General features: G+C 42.4%; 1 protein-coding gene across 1 annotated transcript; it reads left to right on the top strand.

The window, feature by feature from the left end:
* Positions 1-1,152: 1,152 nt before the first annotated feature.
* LOC121853963 (probable E3 ubiquitin-protein ligase HERC1) lies at positions 1,153-21,643 on the top strand (the record flags this gene model as incomplete). The annotated part of the gene is given in 6 exon segments (XM_042348359.1): positions 1,153-1,221; positions 4,405-4,541; positions 10,609-10,793; positions 11,155-11,357; positions 21,141-21,314; positions 21,519-21,643. Coding segments are annotated over 6 exon segments (893 nt in total), but the record flags the coding sequence as incomplete, so codon positions are not given.
* Between the last annotated feature and the right edge of the window lie 60 nt (positions 21,644-21,703).

Below are 21,703 nucleotides of genomic sequence, written 5' to 3'. Positions count from 1 at the left end.
CACCACTCTCTGTTGCCTTTGTTAGAGCCAGTTATAAATACACTTCAATATTTTGTCTATGATGCCAGGTGCCTGTAACTTAGAGGCCAGTGGTGCATGTGGGACTTTATCAAATGCAGGATTGACTTACAGCCCCTGGGCATATGTAGCGATAACTTCTAGTAACAGTGTATCACAGTAATGGGGAGAACAAATTATATCTACTGTTACCAACTGTGTAACTGTTAGGTGACTGTTACTGTTGTGGAACAACTACTTGTGAAGCTGTCATATATTTAACAACCTTGCTGGATGGTCACCCTTGTAACAGGCACTGGTGAAGCTGTTACCTTATATTCTAGATGAACTAGAATATGAATAAAAGTTTATTGGGTTTTAGTAGCGAAAGCCAATATGTTCCCTTTCTTAGTTTATTATCAAATGAGTCTATGTACACTGTCCAAAGGATAATCACTGTAATAGTCACTGTAACTGTGAGGGCTAGGGGAAGGACGGAGCTATCAGGGATAGGCTCTAAGAACAGAGTATCTCAGACGTCCTCCCTCGAGGAAAGACGGAGCTCATCACGGATGGCTTTAATAACGTCTACCTCTCGTGAGTGCTATCAAACCGCTCCTCAAGGAAGACGGAACTCATCACGGATGGCTCTAATAACATCCTCCTCTCGGGAGTGGTGAGTATAAACTGCCTGCAACAGGTAGCCAGGGAGCCGGTTATTTATGTCTTAGCTAGCACTTAGTGATGTGACTTCCTGGCTAGTTCTATATTAATACTGTATACAACAGTGGCTAGTGTAAGAGTGAAAGAAGGTCCCATAGTGCTGACGGATTGTTAGGAGCATGAACCAGGAGGTGAATGCTATATCCACCCAGCTGCTGCAATACTTTCCATGTTGACCAATTGTTAAAGACTTTTCTTCCAGAATTTCTGAACCAGTTAACGTGAAAATTATCATTGAAGACCATGTGACAGAGGCCTTAAATTTGTTTTAGGAATCTTGTTATCTGGAGAGGCGTTGCAGCCTTCGCAGTCATATTAAAGCATATGTTTTACATGTGTAAAGTTGTGGATTTCTTTTAATTTGTAAAAACTGGTAAACATCTGTCTTCTGGGATGACATCTTGAAGTATTGTATCTGTGAATGTATTTCAGGATTCCTCAAGACTCAACTTCTGTCATCCCTCCACCGTCCACCACCTGTCATCCGTCCGTCATTCCCCGGTATATTTTTTATTTCTGAATTGCTTGGCTGATTCTTGAGAACTTTGTATGGGTGGATGTTCTTTCTGAAAGGTTGCACTGCACTATTCCTCTCGATGTTCTTATCAACAAAAATTTAGCATCTATAGCAACTAGGTGTAGAAGCTTCTTGCAAGCTTTGATCAGTAAAGTGAAGCAACTAAGGTTTCTACTCAATAAATTTGTTAAGGTATTGTATTGGGCCAATCAAAATTAAGATTTTTGTAACTTTATAGTTATTAGATTGTTAGTTTGGATTATCTTTATATTAATGTTGTCCAGGATTCTCCCAATTGTTCGATTTCAAAATAGTTTATATTTTTTAATATTCTTTTCAGTCACATCCTTACCAACTTATTGAAGTTATTTCCAATTTTATGTAAAATAAGTTTTAAGAATGCAATCAATTTCGTGTTGTACTTATCTAGGAAACCATTTTTGTATGTAATTTTTGTAATGTTTACAAGTGATCTCAAGTCACATAAAGAGCATTGAACAACCCCGTGGCAGAGGGCTCCTGGACCAGGGCTTACTGACCTGAGGCAGGCTTACTGACCTGAGGCAGGCTGAGGCAGGCTTACTGACCTGAGGCAGGCTGAGGCAGGCTTACTGACCTGAGGCAGGCTGAGGCAGGCTTACTGACCTGAGGCAGGCTTACTGACCTGAGGCAGGCTTACTGACCTGAGGCAGGCTTACTGACCTGAGGCAGGCTTACTGACCTGAGGCAGGCTTACTGACCTGGAGGCAGGCTTGGGAGGCAGGCTTACTGACGAAGGCAGGCTTACTGACCTGAGGCAGACCTGAGGCAGGCTTACTGACCTGAGGCAGGCTTGCTGACCTGAGGCAGGCTTGCTGACCTGAGGCAGGCTTACTGACCTGAGGCAGGCTTACTGACCTGAGGCAGGCTTACTGACCTGAGGCAGGCTTACTGACCTGAGGCAGGCTTACTAACCTGAGGCAGGCTTGCTGACCTGAGTCAGGCTTACTAACCTGAGGCAGGCTTGCGAACCTGAGGCAGGCTTGCTAACCTGAGGCAGGCTTACTGACCTGAGACAGGTTTACTGACCTGAGGCAGGCTTACTGACCTGGGACAGCTTCCTGCTGTTAGTTACTTCCTGGGAGATGACTTGAGGATAAATATTACATGACTGTCAGTTGGGGTCACCACATTATTGTGTAAGTCATGATGACTTGTTTTGTGTTGTTGTGACTCTTATTATGGTCTGTTGAGTGTTGTCCTCTACGTTAGTTATGAGTTGACCCAGGGAAAAGGGCAGCCGGGCCCTTGTTCCCCGGGCCAAGCCAAGAGGCAGCCGGGCCCTTGTTCCCCGGGCCAAGCCAAGAGGCAGCCGGGCCCTTGTTCCCCGGGCCAAGCCAAGAGGCAGCCGGGCCCTTGTTCCTTGGGCCAGGCCAAGGGGCAGCTGGGCCCTTGTTCCCCAGGCCAGTGTTGCTCAGGTTTTGGGCACTATCTGACTGTACCTGGAACCAAACATTTTTCGGTTAAATGTAATTTCATCAATGACAAAACTCTATATGAATGTAGTGCAACAATCACATTTCCTTATTTTTTGGATCACCTGATGTTTAATGACAAATGATACAGTAAAGTTATCAAAAGGTAACACTTCATCATAGTTATATTTGTTTATTTCCTGTTTTGGCATGTGTCTTTAGTCATCCGGCCTTGTGATTAATTCATTGATTCTATAACTCAAAAGACGATTAAGTTCCTCTTTTTTATCAGAAGGGCAGATACCATGTCAGGAGTTGTGTGCGTTATATTTTTACCCACCCCAGTCCGTCATCAGTGGCAGCTGGGAGAAAGGCTTATGGTTAACAGAATTTTACTGAGGGACTGAGATATACCAGCTGAGTCAGGGACTTTTGTTTTTACTGCTTGTGATCTTCAACACTTTACTTGATCTGATCTTCATTACTTGTTCTGATCTTCAACACTTTACTTGATCTGATCTTTAACACTTGTTCTGATCTTCAACACTTGTCTTGATCTTCAACACTTGTCTTGATCTTCAACACTTGTCTTGATCTTCAACACTTGTCTTGATCTTCAACACTTTACTTGATCTGATCTTCAACACTTGTTCTGATCTTCAACACTTTACTTGAGCTGATCTTCAACACTATAACTCATCACCAGACTGTTGTAGTTGAGAGCTGTATAATTAATCACCATTAGGGCGTGAAGAAAGTAGTTGTGTTGCCGGGAGAGTGGGTGAGAGTAAGATGGTATAATTGAGGTAAATGTAGGATATACAGCATCTCGTGTATGATATTAAGATGACTCCTGGGCTGATGTGGTAAACTTTCACGTGTAGTCTATGGCAGTGATCTCTGTAGGTCACTGTTGTGTTTCTTGTTGGCTACAAGAGAGACATTCCTAAGCTGAAACCCTCTTTTTGTATTATAATTTACTAAATGTCTTTCCTGGCACCTCACTGTTTATTTGTTTACATCACCTCTCACACACTTGTGTTTGTTTACATCACATGTTTCACATCTCACTGAACAATTTGTTTTATCTTTAATACTCACACCTTGCTCACCTGTATTGACCATGATTTTGTACAGTGTGTGCGTGCGTGCGTGTGTGTCAAGAAGGTGTCAATACGTTTGAGTTAGCCCGACTGCAAAACGAGGCAGACAAGCGCCAATGCCAGAAAGACAATACCACTGCCCCTCCCGCACTAGGTGTAGCCCCCCCATATGTGCAACAACTGTAATTGACACTGCCGGTCCTGTATCGGCCTCTTTAGTCACCTCAGAACTCACCAACATAGGTGACATCCTTAATGACTCACATACCATTGTTTCTTACTGTAGCTCGATGATCGTCATCTCGATTCTAAGTGACAACAAAGTAGTAGTAGTACTGTAGTTGTGTGTGTATAAAGGAAACATACACCCTATTTTTACTTTAGCCATTGTATTTATTGTCTCCGGGTTTGGTGAAATATAAGGTGCTAAAAAACTTGAATATTAATATCAGTAATATACATTTATAATCGAAGACACAGACACTAAAAGAAATATATACGGACAAAGAGATAGACGCACACACGTATATTTGTATGTATGTAATAATGCCTGCCTGTAAGTTTATAAAATTATTAAACCAATAATGCTTGTATGTACTATATACAACAGGAGATGGGGCAGTGTCTCCAGTGACGGTTGGTGGAGGACAAGGTGACCCGGGCATACAGCTGGCCAATGCACTGTCTGCCTGCATATTGTCAACCCATCTCCCACACTCTCACCGCCAGTGGGCAGCAACACAACTGGTAAGTCACAATGATAGAAATTTATGTTTGGTTCATATTTTTCAGAGATACATTGCCAAAAACATCACTCTGGAAACTTTGTTACCATTACTTCACCATGATCCCATTTATATAGACTTACCCTTTGGTTGCTCTTATGCTTTGTTCTAAAACTAAAAATTTGAAATAATCTTTTTTTTTTTTAAATAAATGACCTTTCATGGTGGTGCTGTTGGCAGCCCTTTCATGGTGGTGGTTACAGCCCTTTCATGGGTGCTGTTGGCAGCCCTTCTCATGGTAGTGCTGTTGGCAGCTCCTTACATGGTGGTGCTGTTGGCAGCCCTTTCATGGTGGTGCTGTTGGCAGCCCTTCTGGATGGTGCTGTTGGCAGCCCTTTCATGGTAGTGCTGTTGGAGCCCCTTTCATGGTAGTGCTGTTGGCAGCCTTTCATGGTAGTGCTGTTGGCAGCCTTTCATGGTAGTGCTGCTAGGCCCTTCATGGTAGTGCTGTTGGCAGCCCTTTCATGGTGGTGCTGCTGGCAGCCTTCTTATGGTGGTGCTGTTGGTAGCCCTTTCATGGTAGTGCTGCTGTAGCCTTCATGGTGGTGCTGGCAGCCCTTTCATGGTGGCTGTGGGCAGCCTTTCATTGGTGGTGCTGTTGCAGCCCTTTCATGGTGGTGCTGTTGGCAGCCCCTTTCATGGTAGTGGTTGGCAGCCCTCATGGTGGTGCTGTTGGCAGCCTCATGGTGGTGCTGTTGGCAGCCCTTCATGATGGTGCTGCTGCAGCCCATTCCAGGTGGTGCTGTTGGCAGCCTTTCATGGTGAGCAGCTTGTTGGCAGCCTTCATGGTGGTGTTGGCAGCCCTTTCATGGTGGTTGTTGGCAGCCCTTTCATGGTAGTGCTGTTGGCAGCCCTTTCATGGTGGAGCTGTTGGCAGCCCTTCATGGTGGTGCTGTTGGCAGCCCTTTCATGGTAGGTGTTGGCAGCCTTCATGGTGGTGCTGTTGCAGCCCTTTCAAGGTAGTGCTGTTGGCAGCCCTTTCATGGTGCTGTTGGCAGCCCTTTCTATGGAGCTGTTAGTTCTTCATGGTGGTGCTGTTGGCAGCCCTTCGGTGGTGGTGCTGTTGGCAGCCCTTCATGAGTGGTTATAGCCTTTCCATGGTGGTGCTGTTGCGGCCCTTTCATGGTGGTGCTGTTGGCAGCCCTTTCATGGTGGTTAGACCTCATGCAGTTAGCCTTTCATGTGGAAGCCATGGTGCTGTTGGCCTTTCATGGTGGTGCTGTTGGAGGCCCTCATGGTGGTGCTACAGCCCTTTCATGGTGCTGTTGGCAGCCCTTCATAGGGTGCTGTTGGCAGCCCTTCACAGGGTGCTGTTGGCAGCCCTTTCATGGTGGTGTTGGCCCTCTATTGGCAGTTCCCTTTCATGGTGTTGTTGGCAGCCCTTTCATGGTGGTGCTGTTGATGGTCTTTCATGGTGGTGTGTTGGAGCCCTTTCATGGTAGTTGTTAGCAGCCCTCCTCATGGTGGTGCTGTTGGCACCCTCCTATGGTGGTGCTGGCACCCTCTCATGGTGGCACCCCTCTCATCTCATGGTGGTGCTGTTGGCACCTCCCACGGTAGTGCTGTTGGCACCCTCTCTATGGTGGTGCTGTTGGCACCTCTCTCATGGTGGTGCTTTGGCACCTCTCATCTCCATGGTGGTACAGTTGGCACCCCTCTCATGGTAGTGCTGTTGGCACCAAAATTTTTTCAAATGACGAACAGATTTCCTAGACCGAACGTTCGTCCTGTAGGAGAGCGTCACTGGCTGGTCGCTTGGTGACGCGATAATTTCCAGAGCGCTTTAGTTGATGTTTGGCTGTCGTTGTTGTCGATAGTGATTTCTGTACTGACAATATTTTCGTTTCTAATTCACTTTAGAATGACTGGTAAGTGTAGAAGTGAGAGTGCGGTGGGCTCATAAGAAAAGGAGCAGTCAATTACTTTTGAGACGAAAATGAAGATAATATAGTGGTCCTCGGTTAACGAACTCAATCCGTTCCAGAAGGTCGTTCGTTAACCGAAACGTTCGTTAACCGAAACCATTGTTTCAATGGGTTTTTGGGTAATTGGTTCCAGCTCACCGAAAATTTCCTAAATTCAACAAAAATGGTAGAAAAGTTCACTTACTTTAAGGTGTGTATGTAGAAGGCTCCTGGATGATGATGATGATGATGGGATTTAGAATGTGGGTGGAGGAGAAGGAAGAAGAGAAGGCATTGGGGTGGAAGAGAAGTCACCCCATGGTGCCATTTCACCCATAAAATTTTAGCTCTCTGGTTTAATTCAAGATTATTTTCTTTAAATCAACGCTGCACTGCATTATATATTGTCAATATATAAAATATATTTCAAAATGACCAATAATTTGCTTGGAAACACAGAAAAAAAGCGTTTAGTTGAAGAGAGTCTCAAGCAAGATGTTACCTCCAGTGAAAACAGAGAGAGACTGACGCCTGTTTGCTGTGTAAAGAGGCTGGATGCCGTGCATTAAACTAGTCACTTTACCTTCAATTATGTTCAATAATTGTTAAAATGACTAAAAAATTGAATATTAAACTTTTAAAATTATTGAATAGTATAAACTTCTTGATATTTACTAAAATGGTAAGGAATATAAGCCCAGGAACCGATTACTGTATTGGCGGACTCATACTACAGCTGGTGGACTGCCAAATGCAAGCGAAAACATGTGGAGGGGCGCTCGTAAGAAACTCGTTAATTGAGGGATTGCTCGTCAACCAAAGTTAAGAGTCTTATGGAAGGTAACTCGTTAACCGAGGCGCTCGTTAACCGAGGGACCACTGTAATGCAATATGAAAATGGAAAAACGGGAGCAACCATTTCACGCGACCTTGGCTTCTCTCACTTGACCATATCGACAATTTTGAAGGACAAGGAACGAATTCGTGAGGTAGTGAAAGGATCAGCACCTATAAAGGGAACAATAATAACGAAAAAAGACAAGGTCTTATTCATGAGATGGAAAAATTACTTGTGATATGGATGGAAGATCAGATACAAAAGCGTGTACCCTTAAGCCTTCTAACCCTACAGGCTAAGGCAAGAAGCCTTTTCAAAATCCTGAAGGAGCAGGCAGGAGATGAGTGCGACAAAAACTTCACAGCAAGTCATGGGTGGTTCCAAAGGTTTAAGAACCGCTACAGTTTGCATAGTGTAAAGGTGACTGGAGCGGCAGCAAGTGCTGATGTGGGTGCTGCCGAAGCTTTTAAGGAGGAGCTAGATTGTGTCATCGTGGAGGGAAATTATTTGCCTGAGTAAATAATTAATGTGGATGAAACTGGCTTATTATGGAAGCGCATGCCAGAACGGACATATATCCACAAAGAGGCGAAAACAATGCCAGATTCAAGGCATTCAAGGACCGAATTACACTTCTGTTGGTGGGGGGGAATGTATCTGGTTTCAAGATAAAGCCCTTCATGATATTCACTCAGAGAACCCAAGGGCTTTTAAACATGTTAGCATGTTAGCAAGCACACACTGCCAGTGCTTTATTGCAGTAATAAGAAAGCATGGATAACCCTAGTACTGTTTGAGGATTGGTTCCTGACTTGTTTCATTCCACGAGCCAAGGAGTATTGTCTGCAACAGGGGATTGCATTCAAGATTTTGTTAATTTTAGATAATGCTCCGGGACACCCACCACACCTGGACGACATGCACCCTGATGTTAAGGTAGTCTACATTTCACCTAACACTACCTCTATCATGCAACCCATGGATCAAGGTGCTATTGCTGCTTTTAAAGCGAATAATTTACGTACGACCTTCGCTCAGGCTGTTGCTGCTACTGAAGGTGAGAAAATGCTCAGAGAGTTTTGGAAGGAGTACAACATTTTGCAATGTACCGTACAAAGAACATAGATGCAGCATGGGATGAGGTTACAGGTCAGTGCATGAATAGAATATGGAAGAAAGTCCTGAAAAGTTATGTGAACAGTTTCAGAGGATTTAATGAAGATGAAGCAATTTCTGAGATTAGTAACAAGAGAGTGCAGATGGGTCAACAGCTGGAGTTAGAAATTGATAATGAAGATGTTGAGCAGTTGGTGGAAAGTGTAGCAGAAGAGCTCAGTAACGAGGATCTTATTGAACTAGATGCACAGAAAAATGCAGAGGAAGAAGAGAGTAAAAATGTAGAAGAAGAACCTGTACCCCCAAAAATTTTTCAGTGAAACAAATGACAGAGGCATTTGCTACAATTAATAAGGGGATGCAAATGGTTGAAGGAATGGATCAAAATGTTGAGCGCTTTGCAAAAGTTGACAGAATGGTCCAAGATGCACTTGCTTGCTACAGGGAGATTTACAATGAAAAGAAAAGGCAAACTGTGCAGTCTAAATTGGACATATATTTTAAGAAGTCCCCCATTGCTGTCTCCTCACACCCCACCACTGCTGCCTCTTCACTCCCAAAAGATGATCCGAGGGCCGGATTAACCATGAGGCACTTGAGGCACTGTCCTCAGGTCCCCAGACTCTTAGGGGCCCTGAGATTCTAAGGATAAAAATATTTAGCTATATATGCCATTAAATGGTTAATTAGTCAGTAAGCCATTAACTATTTCGTTCTTAATGTGTCCAATTGGATCATACATATACATTTTAGTGACTCGGTAGTGGTGTGTGGCAACTGTTAGTCCGTTCGACAACAGTAGCTGACGACACTCAGCTGATCTGGGACTCCATTGTGACGTACGGACGGTACGGTGCCAGACTTTCGTATTGGAGGACCATTTCAGGTAAACAATGATGTATATAACTTCAGTAATAAGTTTTGAATGATCAAAGAATTATGTGAAGCGCAAAATAATGGATAATCTGGAAGGGAAATATGAGGAACGGGTATGTTTATATTGGATTATGTGGCGGGATGGATCACCTGGTAGGGTGCCTCCAAGCTGATCTGTGCCTCAGGCCCCTATTAAGCTTAATCCGGCACTGGATGATCCAATACCTTCAACAAGCAAGTTTCCTCTGTATGTTAACCTGTCTCAAGAAAGCTACATTAATGACCCACCCAGCCCTGTCTCCTCCTCTGCTTCATCCAGTTAATGTAGTCTCCATGTATAATTAAAAAATTATGGGGGCCCCGTGTGCATTCAGCTGACTACATTCAAGGTAAGTGCACAGTAACACTGTATTCATTCTTCATTATTGATTACTTTTACTTTACTGTATTTTATTTTAGATTTTCTATGTATTATTTTTTGCATTTTCGACTTACGACCAATTCGACTTACGACCTGGATTTGGGTCCCTAACCCCGTCGTAGGTCGGGGAGCAGCTGTATATCGTTTATGTACAACAAGAACAGTACTGGACCGAGAATGGAGCCTTGGGGGACGCCATACAATATTGGTGAGGAGTCAGATTGATGATTATTATAGCAGACATACTGCTTCCTGTTAGACAGATATGAGGTAAACCAATTGTGGGATAAGCCCCTAATGCTGTAATGTTCAAGCTTTGACAGGAGGATGGTATGGTCACAATACATCATTATATACCAGGTGTCACAATACATTATCTACTAAGTATCACAATACTTCATTATTTACCAGGTGTGGTCATGTTCCCAAGGTGACCAAGGTTACTAAAGTAGTATAATAGTGATAGCAGTATTAGGTTTCTTGAGGCACCTCATCACCACAAATATTATGTGTGAAATATGTAGCCAGAAGTGTGTTGAATATGATGGTGTAGTATTACATATGACCATAAAGGACTAGGAAGACCTTCTTACCCTCGTGGAAACAAAATCGTGTAATGGTTTCTCTATCTAGTACTGGATAGACCGCCCAAACGGCTAGTAAACTGATAAGGTTATTATTTACTTCAAATCTTTCTTTAATTTCTGAATTAAGCACAAGGACAGGTACAAATACTGTACAGATACCCTTGTGCTGTATTGTGGCAAGTGTTTCAACTCGATAAGAGAGCAAAATATCTGCTCAGGGTCTACAGTATTGTCTCTCTTCATCTTGTATCAACAGAAATTAAATGTATAATATTTTTATTGATTAGGTGGAATGTATTGGTGGTCGTGCACGACTGGTTGACAACCACAATGAATTACCCGGGCCTGGCACGAGTAGCAGCACAGACTTTACGGGAGCGCTGCCTCACGTGCAGACCACTTACTTAGAAGGCCACACTGCTCGCACCTCAAATGTCCTCTGGCTTCAAGCAAGGAATTTACTGGTTACAAGGTAATATTATTTATTCAAATGTGTGATGCTTATCACACAAAGTTTAAGCTAAATAATGTCAATAAATCCTTAATGAGAAAGTTAAAGGTCAGTTCTGGCAGAAGATATTAAATCCTCAAAAAAGTTTATTTAAGCATTTTTGGAAATATAAACGACTAGTATGATTTAAGAGTGTAGACAAGTAATGTTCTTCTGTAGCAAACAGTGATATACTGAAAGTCAGTTTCTGATGGTTTGGCTAAGTCACATTACAGTGATCCCTTGTATTTGTTTGTTGTTTCATGATTAAAATGTCTCAATAGAACACAGGATGCAGAACATTGCCTATTCTTCACATAATCAAAATGAACTCTTTCAACAGTGGACACGATAGTTCAGTTCGGACCTGGAAGGTGGGTCAACGTACTATTGGTCCCCAAGAGCACACATTAGTGTTTCAGCCAAGTGAAAACACTGGCAACTACCCTGTGAACCTGGCGGCCGTGGAACACTTGGTCACACTTCCCTCAGAGCGATATATTGCTGCCACTTTTGAGAATGTTCTCAATATTTGGTCTTTGAGTGGTAAGCTGATATTTTTTCTTCATATTTCTAAACAAAAGACTGTTTCAGAGTTTTTTCTCAGGTTTCATAGTCAAGTGCAGGAAATGTCAGGATATGAAATAATTAGGACTTGCTACAGTGTTGTAGCAGAAGGCAGTCTCTGGGAGGGTACAGGTTCACCTCTCATCCAGCAGCCTATTGACTGACAACTGTTATAGAAAAAGCCTTTATCCTACAAGCCTGGCCATTAACAACATGTTCACCCACCATGTACTGTAATGGTCCAGAAGGCCACACACACCCAAGACAGTATACTCTCGAGTTAACGGAATCTGATTTAATGAACATTCAATTTAGCAGAAGGAATGTCTTCCGTTATTTTTCACTCAATTTGGTGAACTACTGTAGTTCGCTAAATTGAGATCAATTCAGTAAATATGCTCACACCTACGGAGACACCTGAAACACACGATACATACATACAAACATTATTCATGGCTTACATTAAACTGGGGGCTTCAGTGATTGTTTTCAATATTTTCTATTACAGTATTTCCAAACATTTTTCCAAATGATAGCTGCACTCTTTTGACTTTCTCCCCCACATCACTTCCTTCCTGAGACTTCTGAGAGACTTTCGGCGTGATATCTAAGCACAGTAGTTAGTTGACCAAGAGGTAGATCAAGAGGTAGCAGTGAACAACACACTTGGTGGCAGCAGGACACAGACTGAGCGGATGTAAACAAACCCTACGCGCCAAGTGGCTCATTTGGCACAGATTTTTTTTTTACGGGACTAGCACACCAGGGCACAGGTCAATGACCCACATCAGGGCCAAGGGGCGAAAATATACTACTACTACTAATAATAATAATGGTGATAATAATAATAAAGTACCATAAATAACTACAAAAAATAAAAAAAGATCAGTAGTGATACACAATATATCTCTGCTATGTTGTCAAAGTAAGAAAAACAATAATGAAACCCTGCAATGGAGGAGTTGTCAGTCGGAATTCACTATGGTAATAATATTTTAAAATAGATTGAGCCAAAAAGTGTAAAAAATAAGAATTAAAGTTGCTAGAAAGTCACGTGACTGTGTAAAGCTCTGTGATTGGTTGTGACATCACAGACTAGCGCGAGCAGCCGAGGGGGAGCCCGGAGGCAGCCAGCTGTGATGTATGTGTTGTTACCAGCAGAAATACAGGACTTGTGGCCATATACAATATTGATATACACAGGCATACCTTATTTTAGGTTAAAATAAATTACTGCTCAAGTATCATAGTGTGTATTTACTTGCTGGCTGCCTAAATGATGCAAAAGACCGATAACTCCAACATGGAAGTTTTCATCACTGTTCTCTATTTCATGTCTGGAAAATGTAAGTTTTTGTCACTGATGTCTATATTTAATATTGTGGAAGGACCAGGGACGACCATGGCCAGGGGAGGATCAGATGACAGATGTAATTTAACGTGCTTCATAGCTGGATGGCTGAGTTCTGGATAATACTCTACTATCATAAAGACATCTACTTTTGGTAACTTTCTTTCATCTGCCGTGATGAACCCTGGATATAGTTGTCCAACCTTCTCGGCTGATCGGCTCTGTAAATAAATATTATTAGATAATTAATTGTGCTTTACTGTGCAACACAGTAATACTATTTTGAATATATAAATATTACTAAGAACAATAACTAATTCAGTGGATATTAGCTCCCCTTACTACAAATTTCATAGTATAAACATTCCAAACAATATTGGTATTATTTTGGTTTGGGTCATCTGAGATTAAATACTTTAAAAAGTAAGACAAATTATATCTACAGGATTTCTGTCACAAAACATTTTACGTTCGCCGAAGAAAATGCAGGTCATATGTGAGGTTAGGTGAGGGTATGGTGAGTTATATTATAAGTTATAAGGTTAGCTTAACATACACCAGTAAGGAGGGATGGGGGGGTAACTCACAACTAGTGATTTCCGATATTAATGAAGGTCTAAATTATTGATCATAACACATCGCAAACCACCAGAAAAAAACATAGTCTGCATGTCTAAGTACAGGGATGACCAACACTTAGCATTTACCCAATATAGCCTATCTCGAATCTAAACCCCCAAATACTTATGGTAGTTAAAGTAAAATTTTACCCATTAATTAATATAATGAGGATATATCCCAGTGGTTCATTAGTGAATCGTCAAAACAATAACAGTGATTCCCAGGTACAGTACCTGGATAGAGCTTTTTGTGGTAAAAATAAAAATAGGATGAGGGTGTGTTTGCCAGGAGCTGGGGTGGGGGATATAGTTGACAGGATGGACAATATCTTGTCTGGTAATGGGAACAAACCCATTATCTGCCTTAGTGCAGGAGGCAATGATATTGGCCGGTGAAGGAGCAAGGAGCTTCTTGATAAGTTCAAGACAGCTATAGAACGTATTAGGAGAGTTGGCAATGAATGGTGTTTTCAAGGGCAGTTGGTGTCAACGGCCATCTTGACAGATATTGCAAGTCAATATCAGTCCTATTCATTGACAACTGGGACAATTTTTATGGCAGAAGGGACCTTTATGCTAGGGATGGGGTGCATCTGTCTGGGGATGGGGTGGCAACCCTGGCTGGCTCTCTCGAGAGGGCAGTTCAAAAGATGTCAAAGTCTTTAAACTGCTTGGAGAACATATGAGCATGGGGGTGGAGGAGACTGCAGTGGGAGCGGGTAAACAAAGTGAAAGATTACAGGGAAATAGTGCTAGGAATTATGACAAAACTAAATTAGGCAGGAAGTTAAAACCTAAACGCGTCAAAGAGAGGACTCGGAACATGACTAACTTAAATGTCTACTACGGAACAGTAGGAGTATGAGAAACAAAATGGATAAAATCAGGGCGTTGGTATGTACCGAAAAAATCGATATAATAGCATTCACCGAAACATGGATAAACCTAGACTCACGAGAGTTACCTGTCGAATACCAAATTGCAGGTTACAAATTATTCCATACCGATAGGCAGATTAGGAAAGGAGGCAGATTAGCAATCTATGTCAGGGATAATCTGAAGTGTGAAATAAATAAGGAAATAAAAACTGAACTGAATACAGAAACAATTTGGAGAGAATTAATCGATGGTAGAGAAAAATTAATCGCAGGAATAATATATAGACCTCCTAGTCTTGATAGAGTTAATGAACGACTTATTTGGGATGAAATGCGCAGGGCTTCTATACATAGCAAAGTCTGTATAGTAGGCGACTTTAACTTTAGCCAAATAAATTGGATCGACCTTACTGGTAACTCAGAATCAGAGGATTTTATTGAAACAGTTCAGGACTGTTTCCTAAGTCAACATATAACCGAACCCACCTGGGGTAATAATATTCTCGATTTAGTTCTGTCTAAACAGAAAAAACCTTATTAGTAATGTTGAGGTACGGAACAAATTTGCCAGTAGCGATCACAAAGAAATTATATTAAAATTAAAATTTAATGGCAGACTCAAGGAAAATTCCATTAGAGTCCCAGATTTCAGAAGGGCAAACTTTGATAGGTTGAAGAGGCAACTGAGAGAAGGGGTATCACGTTTAGGGATGGATTACATGACCTCTCACAATGTACCCACAGAGGGCGACTTCACTTTACCTGGAGACCTGACAACGATGTCCTCACAAAATATGACAGCTGAGGACGACCTGGTCATGAGATCTGAGGTTGACGAGTTCCACAACAATTTAAATAATGAGTTACTTAATGCATAAAGGCAGAACATACCATACAGAAAACTCAGATCAGATAACAATGACCCTAAATGGATAATAATTATTTAAAGAATATTATTGGACAAAGGAAGCCTATAGGTAGAAGAATACACTGTGGTGAAGTTACCTCCGAGATTATTATAAGGTATTGGCCTGTAAGGTTAAAACCGAGATAAGAAAAGCAAAGAGGAATAATGAACTGAAGGTAGCAAGGGAGGCAAAGTCAAACACCAAGGGATTCTTTCAAATGTATCCAACTAAAACAAGAGAAAAGATTGGACTAATACAGTCAGATACCGGCGAGCTAACTGATAACAATGGAGAAATGAGCAATAATCTGAATAAATATTTTTCAACAGTTTTCACCTCCGAAAATTAAAACATGATACCCGAGGCACCGACTTTATACAGAGATAGTGAAGAAAATAGATTAAGCGTGATTGTAGTGACTAGTAATGATGTTAGTAAGCAAATAAATCACCAGGTCCTTATAAGATATTTGCCAGAGTATTAAAGGAATGTAAGGAAGAGCTTAGTATGCCCTTAGCAAAATTGTTTAATATGTCATTAAAAACGGGTGTAGTGCCAGAATCCTGGAGGATAGTGAATGTAATACCGATTTTCAAGAAGGGAGATAGATCACTATCCTCTAACTACCGTCCAATCAGCTTAACATCAATTGCAGGCAAATTACTGGAAGCAATAATTTCAAACTATTCAAAATCACCTGGAGAAACACAAGTTGATCAATGATTCCCAACATGGCTTCACAGGTGGGCATTCATGTCTAACTAATCTATTAACATTCTTTTCAGCTGTTTTTTAATCAGTGGACGAGGGGCACGCCTATGATGTGGTATATTTTGACTTTAGTAAAGCCTTCGACAGAGTCCTCCACGAAAGACTAATAAGAAAAGTGGAGGCTCATGGCATTGGAGGAGATATTTTAAAATGGATTAGGGCGTGGTTACAGGACAGAAATCAGCGAATGAGCATTAACGGCACTAAATCCGATTGGAGTAACGTCACTAGTGGAGTACCCCAAGGCTCAGTACTTGGACCATTATTATTTATTATATACAGCTGCTCCCTGACTTACGACGGGGTTAGGGACCGACATCCGGGTCGTAAGTCGAAATGGTCGTAAGTCGGAAATGCTTAAATAATACATAGAAAATCTAAAATGGGTGTCTCTTTTTCTTCTCAGCACCACAAAACACTCACTTTTAAGCTTCCCAACCAATTTAAAGTGAATTACAGATGAAAATTTTGTCTGTGTACTGACTTTGGGACTCGAAAATACGTAATTTGACCAAATTTTGGTAACCCCCCCCCGCCGTGTGGAGATAAATTGATAAAAACTCGAATACGTTGGATAGCTTAGGTTGGATGGATATATGAGCAATAGGGGTTGGGTGTAAATGGGACTGCCCAGTATGGGTCAATAGGCCCGCTGCAGTTTCCTCCATTCTTATGTTCTTATGTTCTATGTTGTCATGTTTACCTAGCATCAGGCATTCTCAAAACAAAGTCCAGATAATGTCATTACTTCTAAATTGACTTGTATCTCCATCCCAGTGTCGTCTGCAGGTAAGGTAGTGACGTCATTGCAAATGGCGGCCCTGTTTCTAGAGAAATAAACTTATCTCGACTATTATAGCAGGACTTTAAACTTTTACTACAAATTATATAACCGTATCACTCTACGAACGTGGCAGAGTGTATTTCTTGTGTTTACCCAGAAACGACAAATTATCCATTGTGTGTAAATGAGGCAGAAAGTCAGATCAGCAACCTGGGACTTTTTCACAATTTTTGTGAAGCCATATAGCAGCAGGGTCTACCATTAGACAACACATTATGCTTCCAATATCTTCCCAGGCGGCAGTACTTCCCTGTTTGATAGCTGCCTACTACCTACTACCATTAATGGAATCATGCTTGATTTAGCGAACTATTCTGCTAAATCAAGGAAAAATAACAGAAATTTGATTTACTCGAAATTTTGATTTAATGGAAAAGTGTGGCTCGAATTAGTTCGTTGAATAAAACTAAATACTGTACCACCATAATATCATAACTGTCAAACAAGCTGATAAAAAGTTGTCAACTCATTACACGTGAATACAAATTACTTGTTTTTTTTTAATGTTCATCAAACAAAATAATAATATAGGGTACCGTACAGTATTGTCTATGCATAGATGAAATAACTTCAAATTTTACTCAACGACGCCCATTATCTGACCTCTTAGAGCTACAGCACACTGCTGCCAGATACAGCAAGGGTAATGAACTGCAGTTGAAAGCTAGACAACTATCATTCCCACCACTAGTCAGATCACTAGCAGTTCAGGTGGTCAGTCATTTTTTTTTATGACCTTCATTGGAGAAGACATGCCATATGTGATGGTCATGCTGGATAACACCCTTCTCATATCTGACCCGGGGATTGAACCCATGACACACTGCGGTTTTGCTGCTGATGTTGTCTTTATAGTATTTAACACACACACACACCTACACACACACACACACACACACACACACACACACACACACACACACACACACACACACACACACACACACACACACACACCTACACACACACACCACACACACACACACACACACACACACACACACACACACACCTACACACACACACACACACACACACACACACACACACACCTACACACACACCTACACACACACACACACACACACACACACACACACACACCACACACACACACACACCTACACACACACACACACACACCTCCTACACACACACCTCCTACACACACACACACACACACACACACACACACACACACACACACACACACACACACACACACACACACACACACACACACACACACACACACACACACACACACTCGCACACACACACACACTACATCCTTGACCACCGAAGGTCAAGGCGTACCTGGCGCTCTCTCCGGAGCAGCCAGGTCAACTATTAAGTTGGCCCATACCAACCCTCCCCTGAACCCTCCTCCCCACCGGAATATCACAAGTTCTCACCAGAAGTTACAATTTCATTTAGGAAAGAATGGAACCAGTGTTAAACAGGGTGAACAGTGGTGAACAGTGCTTAAGTCAGTGAACAACTCAACAGTAACAGTCGTACCCAAGTTAACCTTCACACAGTGAGTCCCAGGTACCAGTGATAACGGCCCGTGAGACCCAACAACAACCAGCGATGTGTTAATCCGTCTCACGATAGGAAGGCCTAAGACCAAACCTCACTCATATAACACCATCTGTAGTACTACACCACGTGAGGCCCTCATAACACCATGTGGGGAATTACTACACGTCAGGCCCCTCATAACACCATCTGTGAGGAATTACTACACCATGAGGCCTCATAACACCATATGTGAGGTACTACACCACGCCAGGTCCTCATAACACCATCTGGGGAACTACTACACCGTGAGTTCCTCCTAACACCATCTGGGAGGGAGTTACTACACTACGAGTTTCTGTTCAACACCTACATTAATCTGTATGTTCACTGTATGTTCCTTTACTTTTTCTCTAATGAAGGCTTTTGTTAAACCACCAATGTATGTAATAAGTCATTTATGTCCAATGTATATTTTCATGTCAGGCTGCAAATTTTCAATAAACCGTTAATTATTATTATTATTATTATGATTATTACACACACATACACACACACACTATGCACACACACACACCTACACACACACACACACCACACACACACATACCTACACACACACACACACCTACACACACACACACACACACACACCTACACACACACACACACACACCACACACACACACACACACACCTACACACACACACACACACACACACACACACACACACACACACACACACCTGCACACACACACACACACACACACACCATACACACACACACACACACCTATACACACACACACACCTACACACACACACACACACACACACACACACACACACACACACACACACACACACACACACCACACACACACACCACACACACACACACCTACACACACACACCTACACACACACACACACACACACACACACACACACACACACACACACACACACACACACACACACACACACACACACACACACACACACACACTCTGTCCAAGCCAGATGCCCAGCTGACTGGAAGACCTCTTATGTATCACCAGTGCCCAAGTCAACCAGCCCACAATCCTTAAATCAGCTCGACCTATTGCAATCACCCCAATACCCAGCCTAATCTGTGAAAGTTTGTGTCGACTGGGCTTATGCTGATATTGCAGGTCGTAGACCCTCAGTAACGGCAATATGAAAACTTCCTCCACCACTCACTGTCTTGTCAGCTTTCTCGATTACATATACACGCCATCTCAAGAAACGAAAAACGTCTGTAGCTGTCGCCTTCATTGATTTCACTAAAGCATTCGACCTAGTCGACCACAATATAATCATCAACAAAGCTATTGACCTCGGGCTTGAAGTCTTATACCATAGCATACAGACTTCCTCAGTGACCGGCATGGCCTATGCAGCTTCGAGGCTGTCTCCACCTTTCAGTCACTCACCTGTGGTGTCCCCCAAGGCACCAAAATGGGACCACTCTGCTTCCTTATGCTCATCAATGATGCCCTAAGAGAAACCCTGCTCGCTGGAAATATGTCGACGACTCCACCATTGGGATCAGCGTCAACAATTCTGCTCGACTATACCGCCCTTCAGGATTTATTGAACAGTCTCCAAAACTGGGCCACCAACACCATGTCACCATTAACCATACCAAGACTATGGTTATGCACATCAACCTCTCCTCCGACATTGTCCCACCTCCTTCCATTACTTTAGGTCGAACACACTCCAGGTTGTAGATTCCACGAGCTCTCCGTCACCATGGACAACAAACTAAATTGGAAACCACATGTCAGTGAAGTTGTCAAATCCTCAGTTCCGTCTCACCTCCTCCGCCAACTCAAGTCCTTGGGTTCCTGCACCGAGCTCCTCAGTGTTTGCACAATTCATACTTCCCAAGCTCACCTATGCCTCCTACCTGGTCTTCCTCCTAAATGCCACTACGCGTAAACACCTAGAAAAAGTGCAAAAGAGGAGCGCAAGTTTATTCTCCCTTCCTACTCCACATATCAAGCGCTCAACACACTGACCCTTTCGACTCTCACTGACCATCACCACGACCTCATCTGCAAATTTGGTAAGCTTCTACACCATCCTCGATACCGGCTCCTACTACCACCTGAGATCCCTAGCCAGAATTGCTGTTCGACACCACAACCGCATCCAAGCCCATACGTGCAGAACAGTCGCTATAAGAACAGCCCAGTCCCAACCATTGTAAAATTATCAATAACTTGTAATAAACCAGTGTATTCACTCCCAGTAAATACTACTTCTTGCACTGTCACTATGTTGAAATGCACTGTAGTTTGAGCTTTTCCCATCTAGTTATTATATATCTTATTTGTATCACTTATGTTACTTGTATATTATTTGTAATTGAAACCCATTCCCCAAATATGTAACTGTATATTTTCAGCCTTCTGGCTGCCAAGCTCTTTCAATAAACCGTTAATTATTATTATACACACACACACACACACACACACACACACACACACACACACACACACACACACACACACACACACACACACACACACACACACACACACACACACACACACACACACACACACACACACACACACACACACACACACACACACACACACACACACACACACACACACACACACCACCCTTTCCTGCCATGATACAGTGTCAACAGATGGTTGTTGGTCAGGGTTATAGACTCAGCAACTACTGGGGCTCCTCTTCCCTTGGGCAGGATTCTGGTCCTCTGAAGAGTTGTGTGGCAAGTTGAGTGCATCTGATGGTGTGCTTGTGCTGTGTTAGTGTACTATTGAGACTCAGTCCTCCAATAATTTTCTTGTATTTCCAACAGGTGGAAACATTGGAGCATGGTCAAGCAACAGCTTAATCACATGCCTGGAAGCTGCAGTTCAAGGCTTGTGTGATTGTATGTTAGTTGGTCACCATGATGGCTCAGTGACACTGGCTGCCATCACTGCAAGTGGTGTCGTCCCCTCCACCATCATGCATGCTGGCAGACAAGATGGTATGTTCACTCTTTATTAGTTGGTCTCACTCTGGAAGAACACAGCTGATTTCTTCTTTTTAGTGCACGTCTGTTTGTCATGCAGTAAGTCTACATTTACAATTAACTTTCATTGTAGCATATAATACACCTGCCAATTATTCCATTATTACTAGTTTGGTAATTGTTTTAGATAATATACTATTTAATCCTTCACTCCTGCAGTGTACGTGAGCTGCTTGGCCTGGCAAGACCAAGATAAGGAAGTGGCTGTCGGTTTCAGCGACGGAATAGTTCGCGTTTGTTTCATCAACACAGATGATGATAGTGTAACCCTGCCAGCACAACAAATGGTACATAAATACTTCAACCAATGATCAGGAGTGTGAGCAAGATGTGTACCACTTCTT

The sequence above is a fragment of the Homarus americanus genome, unplaced genomic scaffold, assembly GCF_018991925.1.
Source record: "Homarus americanus isolate GMGI-L3 unplaced genomic scaffold, GMGI_Hamer_2.0 scaffold17982, whole genome shotgun sequence".
Taxonomy (NCBI): domain Eukaryota; kingdom Metazoa; phylum Arthropoda; class Malacostraca; order Decapoda; family Nephropidae; genus Homarus; species Homarus americanus.
Note: the sequence above shows the minus strand (reverse complement) of the source record. Positions and strands in the feature narration are given on the sequence as shown.